Source organism: Dendrobates tinctorius, unplaced genomic scaffold (genome assembly GCF_039654945.1).
Source record: "Dendrobates tinctorius isolate UK_male_01 unplaced genomic scaffold, ASM3965494v1 ptg000254l, whole genome shotgun sequence".
In the NCBI taxonomy this organism is placed as follows: domain Eukaryota; kingdom Metazoa; phylum Chordata; class Amphibia; order Anura; family Dendrobatidae; genus Dendrobates; species Dendrobates tinctorius.
The window spans coordinates 637,162-655,678 of NW_027361921.1; the positions used below are offsets into that span (position 1 = coordinate 637,162).

Consider the following 18,517-nt stretch of genomic DNA (forward strand, 5'->3'; position numbering starts at 1 on the left):
CCTCATATTTTCTCTAAATTACCTATATGAATTGCAGTCATTTTTATTTTCCAGTCATCTAATATTCTACTATAATTGCACTGTTTTTGAACAAACTGCCTATGAAAACAGTATATTTTTAAAAATAAACACTCAAAATGCATGTTCCAAATTATTATGCACAGCAGAGTTTTCAACCTTTTTATTTTGAACCAAAAATTGGTCAATTGTGAAATTATAAGCATTATCAGCTTATTATCAAATCAAACAGTTTTCAAGTCAAAACTTTATTCTAGGTGATGTTACATTTGCACATAGGACCCCTTGTTCGAAAGAAGCTTCTGAACTCTCTCGTCCATTGAATTTGTCAGTTTTTGGATGGTTTGTGCTTCAATTGTTTTGCATGTGGACAGAATACCCTCCCAGAGCTGTTGCATACATGTGAACTGCCTCCCGCCATCATAGACACTCCTTTTGATGATGCTCCAGAGGTTCTCAATGGGGTTGAGGTCAGGGGAAGATGGTGGCCACACCATAATTTTGTCCTTTTATGCCCACAGCAGCCAGAGATGCAGATGTGTTATTTGCAGCATGAGACGGTGCATTATCATGCATGAAAATGATCTTGCTTCCGAAAGCACGGTTCTTCCTCTTGAACCATGGCAGGAAGTGCTGTTTTAGAAACTCCACATAGATTACGGAGTTCATCTTTACCCCTTCAGGGATCCTAAAGGGGCCGACAATCTCTCTCCCCATGATTCCATCCCAAAACATTACTCCACCTCCTCCTTGTTGGCGCCTTAGGCGTGTTTTCATGGGGTGTTCATCAACCAACCATCCTTGTGATACAAATGGGATATGCATGAGTGAGAGACTGGTATAGATAGGCATCCAGTCAATAAGATAGTGATTGCAGTACATTGAAACATCCATTTGGATACTATGGATTGTGACCGGAATCTGAACTTTTCCTACCATGAGGAGAGCACACACTCAGGAATGTGAAAAACAACCACCTGCTCAGGCATTGTTGTGGGAGTTGGAAGGGAGGAATGTGAGAACCAAACCAACTGAGATAAAGGAGGAATGTGAGAAAAACCTGATTCACTGCGCATGTCAGTGCGTGATCATTCCAATTAATATTACAAAAAGTACTGACCTCCTCAGCGGGTGGGGACTTTCCAGACGATTCAAGTGGACGTACTTAGTCTGTGATGCTGACCGAGGAAAACCCCTTCCCGCTGATCGAGGTCCCCCGATGCGAAGGGTGATGCTACAATAACTCGGTAATTATTATTGATGCTGAAATCTTTCATGTCATATCTGTCATTTTTTTAAAATCTTGAGACTATTCATGTGCTATGTAAAACAAAATGATTGCTTGCTAAAATAAAAGATTGTCAATAATCTTTGCCTGGTTGGGATGCCAGTGAGCGCTACGCAAGTTAAGGTAAATAACCTAATTTGGGAGAAAATTTAGCAAGACATAAATTGGCGTAGTCGGCAGGATTTTTCAAATTTCAGGCTTTTGAGTAAAAAGATTTTTGTAGTTGTAACTAGGAAGGTTTTTGGTATGTTCTATAGTCTGGAGAAGTGATAATTTTAAAGTTGTGATAGGTTGCGTCTATTTGGCAGAAAGCCAATTTTGGAAAATCCTAAATAACTTTTTGCCTGAATATAATTTTGAAATTCTATTTTTGTCAAAATACGGAATATTAGTTAAGGTTTCTTTGTGCAAAAAATCAGCATTTGGCATTTTGCCAAATTTTTGTTACAATGTTCAGGCGAAGTAATAAAGAAAAGTTGAGGAAAAACCGGAGGTTCCTGGCTGGACCGAAGCTCTGTATGATATAATAGCGCATGAATTGGGGAGTAGTGGACTTGCAGAGGCATAGGATAATAAGCTCAAGGGCTCAGAGCCCCATGATGTTGTTAGTGTACTCATGGGGATCCCTGCAAAGGCAGGTGATGCAATTAACCCCTCGATGTTGTTAAGTTACTCGAGGGTGTCCCTGCAAAGGCAGGTGATGCAGTTAACCCCTCGATGTTGTTAAGTTACTCGAGGGTGTCCCTGCAAAGGCAGGTGATGCAGTTAACCCCTCGATGTTGTTAAGTTACTCGAGGGTGTCCCTGCAAAGGCAGGTGATGCAGTTAACCCCTCGATGTTGTTAAGTTACTCGAGGGTGTCCCTGCAAAGGCAGGTGATGCAGTTAACCCCTCGATGTTGTTGATGTACTCAGGGGTGTCCCTGCTAAGGCAGGTGATGTAGTGTCTTTAGGACGGCGCATGTGGATTCTGCTCAGTGCTTACCGTGTTATGCATGACCGGAAGATTAACATGCAGGAGAAATGCTCTCAGTTAAAACAAAAGATAACAGAAGTAGGAGGGCAGAAAGTGGTGTTAGAATGTAACACCTGGTTGTAAAAAGACAAGCGAGAACATTATCAAAATGTAGCTGGAAAAAAAACTGCAGTAAAAGTTCCTGGAATACAGGAAAAGAAAATGGAAAAGCAGTCAATATGCTGAATTATATGGGTTTTTTTTTTGGCTTTGAAACATGAACAAGTTTCAGAATGTTATCTGTACACTGATTCATGGTCAGTGGCTAATGGATTAGCTACTTGGATCATGGGATAAAAAAACATAATTGGATGATTCATGGTAAAGAAATTTGGGGTAGGGAAGTGTGGCAATATTTGGAGGAAATGGTGCAAGAGACACCTACCACTGTCTTTCATGTTGATGCTCATATGCCAATTGACTCACTTGAACGTTTGTTTAACTCTGAAGCAGATAAAGCAGCTGCTATTCGACAAAATACTACTGAGATTGATGCTGGAGAAAAAGAAGCATGGCTGCAAGGTACAGCCGTTTGGGCTCATCAGAAAAGCGGACATCTTGGAGAAAGAGCCACTTACAGGTGGGCCCAGGAGAGAGGTGTGCCTCTGACACTTGACATAATAAAACAAACTATACAACATTGCCCAATATGTCAACATTCACAAAAACGAGAGGTACCACACACCGTAATGGGACACATAGGCAGAGGCCAGTTACCTGCTCAGATATGGCAAATGGATTTCATCGGCCCTTTGTCAGAGAGTAGGGGGTGTAAGTATGTCTGTACTGCGGTAGATACATATTCAGGACTGATGGTGGGCTTTCCGTGTAAAGCAGCCACCCAATGGAGCACAGAGCGGACCTTAGAGATAATAACACAGTATTATGGGGTCCCCTTACAAATTCAAACTGATAATGGATCTCATTTCACTGGAGATGCCATTAAAAAATATGCTCAGGACAACAATATACAATGGGTATATCCTATACCTTACTATCCACAAGCAGCAGGTTTGGTGGAAAGAATCAATGGATTATTAAAATCCACATTGAGAAAACTTAATCAATCTGATACACAGTATGGACAATGGAGAGACAATTTGAGTGAGGCTTTACAGATAATTAACAACAGGCCTATCACAGACTCTATGACTCCTCTCATGAGGATGCTTACACCCAATCTCACCATACATGAGGCACACCTGATAAGGTCCGTCATATGGTGGAAAACTGATCAAGAAGCACGAATACCGGAACGAGCAACTCCACATTCAGCATGTTTGGATTTGAGTGCATTGGAAACTGTTGTGATCCCACAGGGGAAAGTAAAACCAATAGCTACAGGATTGGGGTGTCAGATTCCAAAGGACCACTATGGACAGATAGCCACTAGGTCTAGTTTGGCATTAAAGGGGGCCATGGTGGTGGGAGGAGTCATAGATGCAGATTATCAAGGAGAAATCAAAGTATTAATGATAAATTTGGGGAATGAGCCTCTAATTTTGGAGAAAGGACAGCATATTGCGCAAATGCTTTTGATTCCAATAAATTTGTCAGATGTGCAAGAGGGAACAGCCCCTTCAGAATTAACTATCAGAGGCTCAAAAGGTTTTGGCTCTTCTAGCATCACTAATGTGGGAGCCAAAATCTGGGTTCAAAATACCCAAGGACCGCCTTCAGAGGCTGAAGTGATAGCAATAGGCAAAGACCATACCCTGTTAATTATGAGGCCAGGAGTGGAAAAATGGGAATATATCCCACAAGAAAAATGTTATTTGAGGGAATAATGTTGATTATTGATTTTATAGATTCCAAATCTTCAAATATGGTTAAGTGGAATCCTTGGGCTCGCGTGTTTGGACAGCATCGGTGCCTGGACTCCTGGAATCTGTCTGACTACAAAATTCAGGAAGGAGTTCGTTCCGAGGCCAGGAGATTGGAAGGAATACAACCGAACCACCCCGAATGAAATTGTTCAATTATATGTTTCAATCAGAAGAAGGAAAATATATGATTACTCAATTAAATAGAACTATACAAATGCATGTGATAAGCACCACTATTATAGCAGATAAGATTGTAAAAATGGGATCGAGTATTGCTGATGCTACCTCTCATCATTGGTATGATATTTTTCTAGTGTATTCGCCCTCAGCTACCAAATTATTGAATTGGCTGATTCATCCCGTGTTGGTGATGGCTATTGTAGTGATTCTATTATCCATATGGAATTGCTATATAACTTACAAAATGTGTTGCAAGAAACCACAAGTGCTCATGGTGTCCTATAAAAATGGCGTTTAAAAGACTGCAATCAAGGACCGATTGTGATACAAATGGGATATGCATGAGTGAGAGACTGGTATAGATAGGCATCCAGTCAATAAGATAGTGATTGCAGTACATTGAAACATCCATTTGGATACTATGGATTGTGACCGGAATCTGAACTTTTCCTACCATGAGGAGAGCACACACTCAGGAATGTGAAAAACAACCACCTGCTCAGGCATTGTTGTGGGAGTTGGAAGGGAGGAATGTGAGAACCAAACCAACTGAGATAAAGGAGGAATGTGAGAAAAACCTGATTCACTGCGCATGTCAGTGCGTGATCATTCCAATTAATATTACAAAAAGTACTGACCTCCTCAGCGGGTGGGGACTTTCCAGACGATTCAAGTGGACGTACTTAGTCTGTGATGCTGACCGAGGAAAACCCCTTCCCGCTGATCGAGGTCCCCCGATGCGAAGGGTGATGCTACAATAACTCGGTAATTATTATTGATGCTGAAATCTTTCATGTCATATCTGTCATTTTTTTAAAATCTTGAGACTATTCATGTGCTATGTAAAACAAAATGATTGCTTGCTAAAATAAAAGATTGTCAATAATCTTTGCCTGGTTGGGATGCCAGTGAGCGCTACGTAAGTTAAGGTAAATAACCTAATTTGGGAGAAAATTTAGCAAGACAATCCTCCACTCCATCCATCTGCACCATCGAGTGTTGCACGGCACTCATTGGTGAACAAAACAGTTTGGAAGTCAGTCTTCATGTATCGTTTGGCCCACTGGAGCCGTTTCTGCTTGTGTGCAGTGGATAGAGGTGGTCGACAGGATGGCTTACGCACAGCTGCAAACCTCTGAAGGACCCTGCATCTTGTTGTTCGGGGGACGTTGGAGGCACCAGCAGCTTCAAAAACTTGTCTGCTGCTATGACAAGGCATTTTTGCAGCTGCTCTTTTAACCTGACGCAATTGCCTGTTGGAAAGAGTCCTTAATTTTTCCTTATCAGCACGCACACGTGTGTGCTGGGAATCAGCTACATACAACTTGATTGTGCGATGATCACGATGAAGTGTCTTGGCAATGTTAATTGTAGTCATGCCTTAACCTAAATACTCCACAAATTGTTGCATCTCATCAGCCGACACATCCTTTTTCTTTCCCATTTTGGCAAAAAATGTAGGCTGCTTAATAATGTGGAACAGCCTTCTTAAGTAGTCTTGCCTTTATTTGGACACACCTGCCAAACTAATTTGCACAGGTATCTGCGATTGCTTTCAGTCAGAGGTCGCATTAACGCCTGTCTGGGCGTCTATGACGCACAGGCAGGCGAAAAAACACCTTCAGATTAGTACGATACGTCCACGGGACGCATCGTTCTAAGCTACAGTGGCAGCGAGTTGGACAGAGCTGGGGAAAGGGCAGTATCAGATGTTGCGGAGTGACTCACGTCATCGCGGCGCGCCCTCGGTGCTTGTCTCTCAGCGGGTGGTAGCGTGCAGCAGCGGCCGTACGGACACGTGACCGGCGCTACTGACATCGCGGCGTGCTCTCTCTGTGCATCTCAGCGTGTGTAGCATCAGTTGGCAATGTATACCCCTGTATGGCCAATTTTAATTCATACAAATTGCGTACTCCGTGGTGAAAAATACTCCTCAAAAATATTGGGGGGAGTAATTTTACTCCTCTAAAAAATATGTAGCGCGACCTCTGCTTTCAGTGATATAAAGAGCCCTGACACACACCACCATCAATGAGTTTAAATGACAAACAAAAAAATTCTAACCTTATCACTCCTAAACTTTTTGCATAATAATTTGGAACACAGTTTATACCTCCCACTCTTCCTCTTCCAGCGACATAGACTTGACACCACCAAGATGTCGCAGGACGAGAAATCGTCCGGAGGCCTTAGAGTAAGAGTCGGGTACCTTGGAGGAAGTCCCACAGTCAAGTGTGAGTTTCCCCCAACCTAGTGCTAGTCACGCCCAACCTAGCACTAGTGCTCCCTTCTGGACCCCCGTACCTGAAAATTTTGCTCCACGGACTCCTGATTTCGTTCCCCAATCAGGAATCCAGTTTGAGACTGCCAACTTCAGAGAAATAGACTTTTTCAAAGTCTTTTTCTCTGAGTCAATCGTCAGTCTCATGGTGGAGCAAACAAACTTGTATGCCCAGCAATTTTTGGCCGAACACCCAATTTCTTCATTCTCTACTTGGAGTCCCGTGGACTTTGTAGAAATGATTAAATATTGGGGACTGGTCCTTCACATGGGGATTGTGAAGAAACCAAAAATTCGCTAATACTGGAGTACCGATATTTTATATCAAACTCCAGTATTTGGCATGGTTATGTTTCGCAAACGTTTTGAGGCGATTCATAAATTTCTCCATTTCAGGGACAACACTGAAAGCCTTCCCCGCGATGACCCGAATTTTGATAGACTGGTCAAAATTCGACTGCTCATCAAACACTTCAGCAACAAGTTTTCTGAAGTGTACATTCCCGAAAGGAAAATTTGTGTGGATGAATCCCTCATCCACTTCAAAGGGAGGCTTCAGTTCCGTCAGTACCTGCCCAGCAAAAGGGCGAGGTACGGGATAAAACTCTACAAGCTGTGTGAGAGTACCTCAGGGTACACTCTCAGCTTTAGAGTTTACCAAGGAAAGGACAGTAGGATCCAGCCCCCAGAATGTCCACTTGCTTTGGGGGTGAGTGGAAAATAGTGTGGGATTTGGTCCACCCAATACTTGATAAAAGGTTACCATCTGTACATTGATAACTTTTATACAAGCATCACACTATTTCAATCCATCTCTGCCAGAGCTACTGTCGCTTGCGTGGAGATCTTTGACGTAGGTTACGGGCTCACGTATTTTGGCCAAAATATCAGCTAATACTCCACATTAATTAAAAAAATTTTTTAATGTGTTTTTTGCACTTTTTATCCAGGGTGCAGTTGGGCCCATTTGGTCTTGCAAACTGCGGCGTCTGTTCACATGGCATGCATTTTGATAGCGCTGGGCCAGCCCGTCTGAGCTAATAGAAGGGTGTCACTACTAGGCTGGCCTGGATGCTGTGCATGGCCTTAGTGTGAACAGCGCCGCATGCAAGTGTTTTGCTGTGCATTAACATACCAGGCAACCGCCCCCTCCATATATTGGTAGGCTGCGAGCGGTTGTTTTATATCGGTATTCATGCACCTGTGTTGCCATCTTAACTATATGGGTCCACTGCACCCTGAGAGTGCATTTGTCTGGAGGCCTATACGGGTAAACCTCTTTGCTCTTTTTGCTGTTTCATATTATTGGTGGACTTTCAAGTCCTCTTTTTGTTTTTTATTTGACATACACTACACCACACACACCAACCTGATGTATACTACACCACACGCCAACCTGACGTAGTGTGTCGGGTTGGTGTGTGTGGTGTAGTGTACATCAGGTTGGTTTCTGTGACCTAGTGTACGTCAGGTTGGTGAGTATGTGTGCTGTACACTTCACCACACACCAACCTGACGTACACTACACCACACACACCAACCTGACGTAGTGTCAGGTTGGGGTGTGTGGCGTAGTGTACGTTAAGTTGGTGTGTCGTGTAATATAGTGTACATCATGTTGTTGTCGTGTGTGTGGGTGGTGTATATTACACCACACACCAACCTGACATACACTACATACTTTCCATAAGCGACATGGTGTCCGCTAACGGTTGGAGCTAATTTTCCATTCAAAAAGTCAAATGGCGCTCCTTCCCTTCTGAGCCCTGCCGTGCGCCCAAACAGTGGTTCCCCCCCACATATGAGGTATCGGTGTAATCAGGAGAAATTTCCCAACAAATTTTAGGATCCATTTCATCCTGTTGCCCATGTGAAAATGAAAAAATTGAGGCTAAAAGAAAATTTTTGTGCAAAAAAAAAAAAAAAAAAAAAAAAAGTACTTTTTCATATTTATGGCTCAATTTGCGAAGCACCTGGTCGTTCGGAGTGCTCACTATCAATCTAGATAAGTTCCTTGGGGGGTCTATTTTCCAAAATGGGGTCACTTGTGGGGGTGCTCCAATGTTTCAGCACACACAGACTCTCCAAATGTGACATGGCAGCCACTAGATATTCCAGCATATTTTCCATTCAAAAAGTCAAATGGCGCTCCTTCCCTTCTGAGCCCTGCCGTGCGCACAAACAGTGGTTTATGACTACATATATGGTATCGCTGTACTCAGGAGAAACTTCCCAACAAATTTTAGGATCCATTTCATCCTTTTGCCCATGTGAAAATGAAAAAATTGAGGCTAAAAGAACATTTTTGTGAAAAAAAAAAAAGTTCTATTTCATATTTACGGCTCAATTTGTGAAGCACCTGGGGGTTCGGAGTGCTCACTATGCACCTAGATAAGTTCCTTGGGGGGGGGGGGGGGTCTAGTTTCCAAAATGGGGTAACTTGTGGGGGTGCTCCAATATTTAGGCACACAGGGGCTCTCCAAACGCGACATGGTGTACGCTGAGGATTGGAGCTAATTTTCCAGTCAAAAAGTCAAATGGAGCTCTTTCCCTTCTGAGCTCCCAAACAGTGGTTTATGACCACATATGAGGTATCGGTATACTCAGGAGAAATTTCCCAACAAATTTTAGGATCCACTTTATCCTGTTACCCATGTGAAAATGAAAATATTGATGATAAAACAAAATTTTTGTTGGAAAAATTAAAATGTCGTTTTTTTTTTTTTTTTTTCCTTCCATGTTGCTTTAGTTCCTGTAAAGCACCTGAAGGGTTAATAAACTTCTTGAATGTGGTTTTGAGTAGCTTGAGGGGTGCAGTTTTTAGAATGGTGTCACTTTTGGGTATTTTCTGCCATATAGACCCCTCAAAATGACTTCAAATGTGAGGTGGTCCCTAAAAAAACAAATTTTGATTCCAAAATTGTGCTGATATAAAGTAGACATGTGGGAAATGTTATTTATTAACTATTTTGTGTCAAATAACTCTGGTTTAACAGAATAAAAATTCAAATTTTGAAAATTATGAAATTTTTAAAATTTCCATTAAATTTCCATTTTTTTCACAAATAAACGCAAAAATTATCAACCTAAATTTACCACTGACATGAAGCCCAATATCTCACGAAAAAACAGTCTCCGAATCACTAGGATCCGTTGAAGCGTTCCTGAGTTATTACCTCATAAAGGGACACTGGTCAGAATTTCAAAAAATGGCCAGGTCATTAAGGTCAAAATAGGCTGGGTCATGAAGGGGTTAAAAAAAAAAAAAGGCCTGTTTTCCAAGACCCGTAGTGTCTCCATCTTTGTGATCTTGGTTTGGGTGAGGACTTATTTTTTGCGCGATGAGCTGACGTTTTTAATGATACCACTTTTCTGCAGATATGATCTTTTGATCGCCCGCTACTGCATTTTAATGTAATGTCTCGGCAACCAAAAAAAAGTAATTCTGGCGTTTCGATTTCCCCCCCCCCCCCCCCCCCCCCCACCACCACTACACCGTTTAGCAATCAGGTTAAACCTTTTTTTTTTTTTTTTTTTTTTATTGATCGGGCAATTCTGAATGCGGCAATACCTAATATGTGTGTTTAATTTTTTTTGTTTTATTTTGGCAACATAGCATAACTCCTCTACAGGTATCCTTTAGGCCTCTTTCACACTTCAGTTATTTGCATCAGTTAAAATCCGCCAAAAAGGCAGACGAGCGGATCCGTTCTCAACTGATGTGAACGGACAGGATCCGTTTTTAGACGGATCCTGAAAATGAGAGAGAGAGAATTTTTTTTTTTTTTTTTTGTTTGGTCTGGCACCCAGACAGAATTTGGGGTTAATTCAATGTCTGGAGGATCCGCCGGCAAAAAAAGTTGCAAGCTCCGTTTGGAAATCTTTGAGGATGTTGACAGACACTAACATTGTGGCGGATCCTCACAAAAACGGATGCAACGGACGGCAATCAGTCAGGATACGCCAATAATAAAAGTCAATGGGGAAAAAAACGGATCCGCAAAGAAAAATGGTGGATCCGTTTTTTTTCAAAATTGGCGGATCTTGACTGTCAAAAACGGAAGTGTGAAAGAGGCCTTAGCCCCAAGCCTTTTTTCAACTTTTTGAACAGGCCAATTTTTTTTCGTTTCTGACTTGTCACCTTGTGGTAATACCTCTGGAACCTTTCAGTATATTCCAGTGATGAGTTTGTTTTTATCCTTGAACTGTAGTACTTCATGTTGGTGGTAATTTTTGAAAGATTTTAGAAGAGTTTTGTCTCTTAAACATCTTTGTAATTTGCCTTTTTATTAAAAAAATATTCTCTGTTCTTGAGCAGAAGGCTTTTTAGTTGTACAGTTTACACCCCAGTCTGAGTGGCTGGTTACTTAGGTAAGTAGTGCGGGCTGCATGCAGGTGTTATGCTTTAGAGACAGCGAGTGCCGCTCTGAAGCTGGCCTGATTGCTGTGTCTGGCCATATTCAATCCCCCTGGTCTTCTCCCATGCTGAAAAGACAAAGCTGCCTCTGATAGTAACAAGGAGGAGAGTGCTCAGTTGAGAACAGCAGCGCAGCCATGCCGCTGGTCCAAATGGTCAAATCTTCAGGATCGCTCCACCTGCAAAGCGGGAAGCAGGGAGGAAAAGAGGTGCACTCCTGAAAAATGTAGACACTTCTTTAAGAACATGAGATGAAAATGTACTTAATAGAGGATGAAAATGACACTGTTAATAATTATGGAACAACTACCGGCAAATTAAAACTGCACTGAGGAGCAGTTCTGATAGAAGCACAATTAGAGTGTGTCCTCCTAGTACCGAAGAGCTGAAGGCGAATTACATGGTTATTTGGTGAATGATAACCTGCAGGGATCTTACTGACTTAAGCCGCTTGCCCACGATCCGGAAGTGGCAGAGCTTTGGGTGCAGCACACATTCACTGCGTACTAAGTGCTGTGGTCTATTGAACACAGGTGAATCTGCCTGTGTTCACTGAACCGTTCGAATTTACCGCATTGAATACGTTTCTGTTGGTGAAATTTCTTTTGTGGAGGCTTGCGTCTCTGCAAGATAAATAGACGTGCTGCAGTCTGGAGAAACGTGCTGCATGTCCGTCTCCGTGTGTGATCCACAGAAGTTTGTGGATGCATAGTGGCCATGGGATTTCTTCACATCCCATCCACTGCACTGTATATCATTTGGCTGTTGCGGGTTTCCATGAATGTTAAATTAAAAATTAAAACTTTGCTAATGGAAATGTCTTAATATTTGACATTTTAATGGGAACATGTCAGTCAATTCATGCTGCCCAATCCGTGAGCAGCCAGACATATTCTCTCAAATTCCCCGGCTGGCTCTTCCCAGTGCCGTTGTAGGTGATAGGCTTATCCCTTGCGCGTATGTATAAGGTAAGACCTGACAATCACCTGCAGCAGCACAGGGAAGAGACCGACAGTCATTAAAGTATATTTTCTCCAAAAATGTTTCCTAGAATAATATACGGTACCTTGCTGCAATTTGTCGCCTGCGGTGTGGCAGCATGAATCGTCTGACAGGGCGCCTTTAGAAGTATAGCAACGTCGACCACATTGGTTTGTTTTCTGATTTTTTTTTTTTTTTTTTTTATATCTTTTCTCTAGGACTTCTACAGCTGGCCAGATGAATCCTTTGATGAAATGGACAGTACACTTGCAGTTCAACAGGTACAGTAAGACTTAAAAATGTGTAGTATGAAGGTAAAGAAACTGCATTGCTGTTGATGGAAGTTTGCTGTTTCAGAAGGCAATTTTTTTTTTTTTTGCTTCGCTTTCAGCTAGGAACACTAAAGCATGTGTTTCGTGTCAACACATTCACACTTTGTCAAATCTTAAAAGCCAGGAAATAAACCTAACAATACTGGCAACTCAAGTGTTGTATGCATAAATTCGTATAGCCTAACAGCTAAAAATGTTGGAGTAACCTTTGTGTCTATTAAAGGTCCACTGTAATATTTTCCCCCCACTTTGTATGTCATCCTCTTGTGCAACCACCCATGTCTTCAGTGTTAGTAAACAGCGTTGCACAATACTTTAACCCCTTTCCGACATCAGGCTTAATGGTATGCCGATGTCGGACTCCCTCCCTTTGATGTGGGCTCCGGCAGTGTGCCCACATCATTCCCGGGACACGTCAGCTGTTTGAACAGCCGATATGTGCCCGCAATAGCCGCAGTCGGAATCGCGATCCACCCGTGGCTATTAACCATGGCTATTAACTGGTTCTATGCCGCTGTCAAGCGCAACTGGGGATTCTATGGGGGTGACATACAGCACATGGGGATTCTATGGGGGGTGATGTACAGCACATGGGGATTCTATGGGGGGTGATGTACAGCACATGGGGATTCTATGGGGGGTGATGTACAGCACATGGGGATTCTATGGGGGGGTGACATACAGCACATGGGAATTCTATGAGGGGGTGACATGCAGCACATGGGGATTCTGTGGGGGGTGACATGCAGCACATGGGGATTCTGTGGGGGCGTGACATGCAGCACATGGGGATTCTGTGGGGGGGTGACATGCAGCACATGGGGATTCTGTGGGGGGTGACATGCAGCACATGGGGATTCTGTGGGGGGTGACATGCAGCACATGGGGATTCTGTGGGGGGTGACATGCAGCACATGGGGATTCTGTGGGGGGTGACATGCAGCACATGGGGATTCTGTGGGGGGTGACATGCAGCACATGGGGATTCTATGGGGGGTGACATGCAGCACATGGGGATTCTATGGGGGGTGACATGCAGTACATGGGGTTTCTGTGGGGCTGTCGTGCAGAACATGGGGAGGCTATGGGGGTGATGTAGCACATGGGGAGACTGGGGGTGACATGCTGCACATGGTGAGGCTATGGAGGCCTCATGCAGTGTATGGTAAGGCTGAGTGGTCCTCATGCAGTATATGGGGAGGCTGTGTGAGGCTCATGCTGTATATGGGGAGGCTGTGGGGGGTTCAAAGACATACAGTATATAAGGGGGGGTCAGCATACTTAATTCTGCTCAATATTAAGTGATAGCATTAATATTAATAAATTAATATTGGGTAGAATTAATTTCAAGGTATTGGTTCGGCCCGCCACAACAGTTATGGTCTCATGTGGCCCCTCAAAAGTGAAGGCGGACCCCAAGACTTTTTTTTTCTTTAATATTTATTTAAATTAACAGCGTAGGGACCTCTTTATTCTTGACAACTAGACTTGCGCACACCCCCCCCCGAGGAAGGAACGTTTTCCGAAACACGCGTTGGGGTTCCAGAGTGTGGCGCACAGTGTCTCCTTCATCCTGGTATGCATATGATTTAGTCTGTTGGTCTCATGGGCACTTTATAATTTTATTATCCATCTTGGTGTTCAGCTTGGGATTTTTCCCTTTACTTTTTTCATGCTGGTCACCCATTTACTGTTAGCCCTTGGTGGCTTTTCTCCTGTGACCATATGCCTTTTACATTAACCAGGTTCCCTTCATACTTATGATACCTTTTAGGAGCCCTGTTCACCATTACTCTGCTGTGCTTTCATGTGTCACTTTTTAGCCTCATTTGCTATTCTTCCTGGAACTCAAATAAAGATTTGTGATTCTTTTAACCACAATTTATCTTGGACTTTGTTGCACTGTTTTTTCGTTTCGGTTTACAACTAGACTTGCTGCAGTCCCCAGCTGTCAGTTTTTCCTGGCTTGTTATAGAAAATAGAGGGGAACCCATGCAAGACCTTTTTTTTTTTTTTTTTTTTTTTAAATTATTTATTGTTCTAGCGGCGGCTGATGAATACTCCCATCAGCCGCTCCTGCTGTCACTGTTATAAGTGGCAGCAGGTGTAGGCTGATGGGAGTATTAGTCCCTTCAGCCACCGCCTTCTGTCATTGTATCACCTGAATACAACTCTTATCATTCTCCCCTGCTCACGCTGATCGCCGGCAGAGCAGGGGAGATTGATGAGAGCCATCTTTAGCACCCAGTTTGGGGGAATAGCGCTTTCTGTAGTGCTGCTTCTCAGGCGCCGGTGGATGACACACGGTCAGTGGAAACACACTGTCATGTGCACAGACTCATTCATTTGAATTGGTCTACGTGTGTCAGTGGTATGTGTAAAAAAACTGTCTCGACACGTGCTGGAGACACGGACATGTGAAAGATCTCTTATAAAGCATAGCAATGCACCTGCACTGCTATGCTTTATAACTGCAGTCAGACTGCTTAAAGTGAAAATCACATAGAGGGACAAAGTAAAAAAAAAAAAAAAACTTCCATACAAAAATCACAATAATATATTAAATATATTGTACTAAATAAGAATTTTCTGTAAATCATAAAAAACACAACCCCCCCAACATATTTAATATTGCAGTGTCCAAAACGACCAGACCTATAATACTGTCATACTAGTTAACCCCTTCAGTAAACAGTGTAAAAAAAAAAAAAAAAAAAAGGCTATGTGCCCAGGTATGCAGAAAATTACTGCATGAAAACTGGACTCCTTTCCAGGAAACACGTTTTTTTTCCTCGCAAAAAACGCGCGTTTTTGATACGTTTTTTTCCAAGCGTCCCCAGACTCATAGAAAATGGCTAAAAACGCAGACTTTTCCGCAAAATTAATGAGCATGCTGCGTTTACCGCAACGCATTTTTTTCGCGGAAAAAAGCGCATCAATATGCACAAAAAGTGCAGAATGCATTAAAATGAATGGGATACTTCTTTTAAGCGATTTTTATGCTTTTTTTGCCGGTAAAAACGCTTGCGTGGGCACACAGCCCCTGAACGCGATAAAAAAGGCAATGACAAGGTAAATAACAATGGTATCACTGAAAACATAATCTTGTCCCGTAAAAATCAAACCATTATACAGCTCCATCAGTGGGAAAAATAAAAAGCTATAGCTCTCAGAATACAGCAAAAATGATTTTTTTTTCTCAATAGTTTTTTGTGTAAAAGTTCCAAAACCTAAAAAATTATGTAAATGTGGTATCGCTGTAATAAAGCTGGTTTTAGTTCATACTGCCTTTCAAAAATCTGAATAGAAAGTGATTAAAAAAACATTGTGACCGAAAATGGTACCAATAAACGTAAATCATCATGTAAAAAACAAGCCATCACCATGACGGGTGAAATATGGAAAAATTATAGCTCTCAAACATGGCGATGCAAAATTGCAAAAATAAATAATAAAAGCATCTTTTAGTGTGACAGCAGCCAAACGGAAAAAACTATATAAATCTGGTATCGCTGTAATTGAACCGACCTGAGGAATAGTCGACTACTCACTTCTACCGCACAATGAACTGTAAAATATAAAATCAATTCTTAACCTGCTGTTCATTATTTTTTCATTCTGCCTCCCAAAAATCACAGTAAGGCTTGGCTCACATTTATCCTGTGCTGAGCGCTTACACCGGGGTTTCCATGTAAATATCTGAAATACGTGATTCAGACAGAACCTCTGGTGAAGATTCCCTATAAAAAGGCAGATGGAGGCACTGTGAACGCCATAGGACCTGTGATCCGGCGGTGCTCATCTTTTTAGGTGTGCATAAAAGCTTGGTCCGCCACAGTTTTGTGCACTTTGAAAAGGACATGGCTGAACAGAGGCCAGACCGATTACAGAGTAAGGCCTGCGTCACACTAGAGAGGAATACGGACGAGTGAGAGGCGTTAAAAAAAACGCATTGCACACGGACCAATAATTCTCTATGGGGTAGCTCCCATCAGCCGTATTTTTCTTGCGTATATTTTGCGGTCCGTGCCAATTGCAGCATGCTGCGATTGTCAGCATACTACGGCCGTAGTACTCCAATGCAAGTCTATGGGTGTGCTAAAAATACGCAATACACACGGACCACACGTGTGACTTGCGAGAAATACGCACCCTGGTGTCTTTTAGTAAAGCCGGCAATTCATTGCGCTATACAGTAAACTCACACTGACAGGTTTAATAAGGAAACGAAAGAATAGATCTAGACATGTATATGTATATATGTGTGTGTGTGTGTGTGTATGTATGTGTATATATATATATATATATATATATATATATATATATATATATATATATATATCACCGATCCATTTTTAACCCTATACTAAAAGGGTTAAAAAGTCTTTTAATGAAATAAATACACCAAGTTGTTGACAAATTTTTATTAGTCTGGTAATCCCAAAAAAACCATGACCTGCAACAAAAATAACATAAAAAAAAATCACCAATATCCTTACCTCTCCGCTGTTCAGTCATGTCCCACGCTGCAATCCATCAGAAGGGGTTAAATAGTTTACAATGAAGACCGGTGCTAATGCGCGACTAGCCTCGCTGTAATCTACTACAAAATGAATTGATTCAGCTCTGCACAGCCTCAATGGCTGCCTGTAGATGATCTAATTACCGTGGGAAAGTTTCTGACTTTTTTTTCCCACGGTCATTAGTTCATTCACACATCAGCCGGGGACTCCTGCTGACGTCACTGAGGCTGCGGGGAGTCCCCGGCTGATCTGTGAATGAACTAATGACCGTGGGAAAAAAGTCAGAAACTTTCCCACGGTAATTAGATCATCTACAGGAAGCCATTGAGGCTGCGCAGAGCTGAATCAATTCATTTTGTAGTAGATTACAGCACAGGTCCTCATTGTAAACTATTTAACCCCTTCTGATAGCAGCGTGGGACATGACAACGGCGGAGAGGTAAGGATATTGGTGATTTTTTTTGTTATTTGCAGGTCGTGGTTTTTTTGGGAATACCAGACTAATAAAAATTTGTCAACAACTTGGTGTATTTATTTCATTAAAAGACTTTTTAATTAATGTCTGTGTGGTTTTGAACCCTTTCTTAGTATAGGGTTAATAATGGATCTGCGTCTTATTGACACTCTCCATTATTAATCGGCTTAATGTCACCTTACAATCGAATGGTAACATTAACCCTTTGTTATATTAACCCATTCGCCACCGCTACAGGGCAATGGGAATGGAGAGGATAAGTGCCAGAATTGGCACATCTTATAGATGCGCCATTTCTGGGGTGTCTGGGGGCAGATTTTTGTAGCCGGGGGGGGGGGGGGCAAAAGCAATGGTCCCTCTCATGGCTATTAAAATCTGCCCTCACTCACCTGCTTTACCTCTCTGGTTGACAAATTACAGCGAGAGCCCATGCATTTTTTTTACAACTAATTAACCCCTTAAATTAACACCTCCCGAATTTTGCACACAAACCCTCATCTAATTATTAGTCAGGGACATATAAAAAAAAACAAAAAAACATGAAATGGTTTACTGTATGTAAACCATGTGTCATTTCATGTCGGGTTGGGGGATGATTTGACAAAAGCCGGTAATTGAATTAGCGGCTATTCTGCTATGAAGAACTCTGTGAAAAATCTATCTATCTCTAGATCTTTTCTTTCGTTTTGGTTTTGAAAACCTGTCATTGGGCTCCATTATATGTCCGTTTTGCAAGCCTGCGAGAAAAACACGGTATACGGATGCTTACATGAGAAAAATACGTGGCCACACCCTGACAACGGATGACATACGGAGCACTATTTAGGGACCATTTATGCGTATTACGGCCGTACAATACGGGCCGTATTTTTCTACGTTGTGTGTGACTCCAGCCTAAGGCTAGTTTCACATTTGCATTTCAGGGCGCAGCGACGGCCTGCGTACGGCTGCCGCTAAGCCCCGCCCCTGCCGCGCCCCTCCAATAGCTCCGCCTCCGGGCGCATGACGCTGCATGCATCATGCGTCCCCTATCTTTATCACTGAGGACGCAGGCCGTGCGCAGTATGCGTTTTGGCTGTGCCTGCGTCCTTTTGACGGTGCACCGACCAGCGCCAAACGCAACCTGTTGCAATTTGGTTGCGCTCGGCGCACTGTCAAAAGGACGCAGGCGCCGCCAAACGCA

General features: G+C 42.5%; 1 protein-coding gene across 1 annotated transcript in view; it reads left to right on the top strand.

The window, feature by feature from the left end:
- Positions 1–18,517, top strand: part of MOB4 (MOB family member 4, phocein) — a 189,075-nt gene that overhangs the window by 35,380 nt on the left and 135,178 nt on the right. The window contains exon 2 of the mRNA XM_073558087.1: positions 12,223–12,285. Coding sequence (XP_073414188.1) covers positions 12,223–12,285 — 63 coding nt within the window. The remainder of the gene's footprint in view (positions 1–12,222; positions 12,286–18,517) is intronic.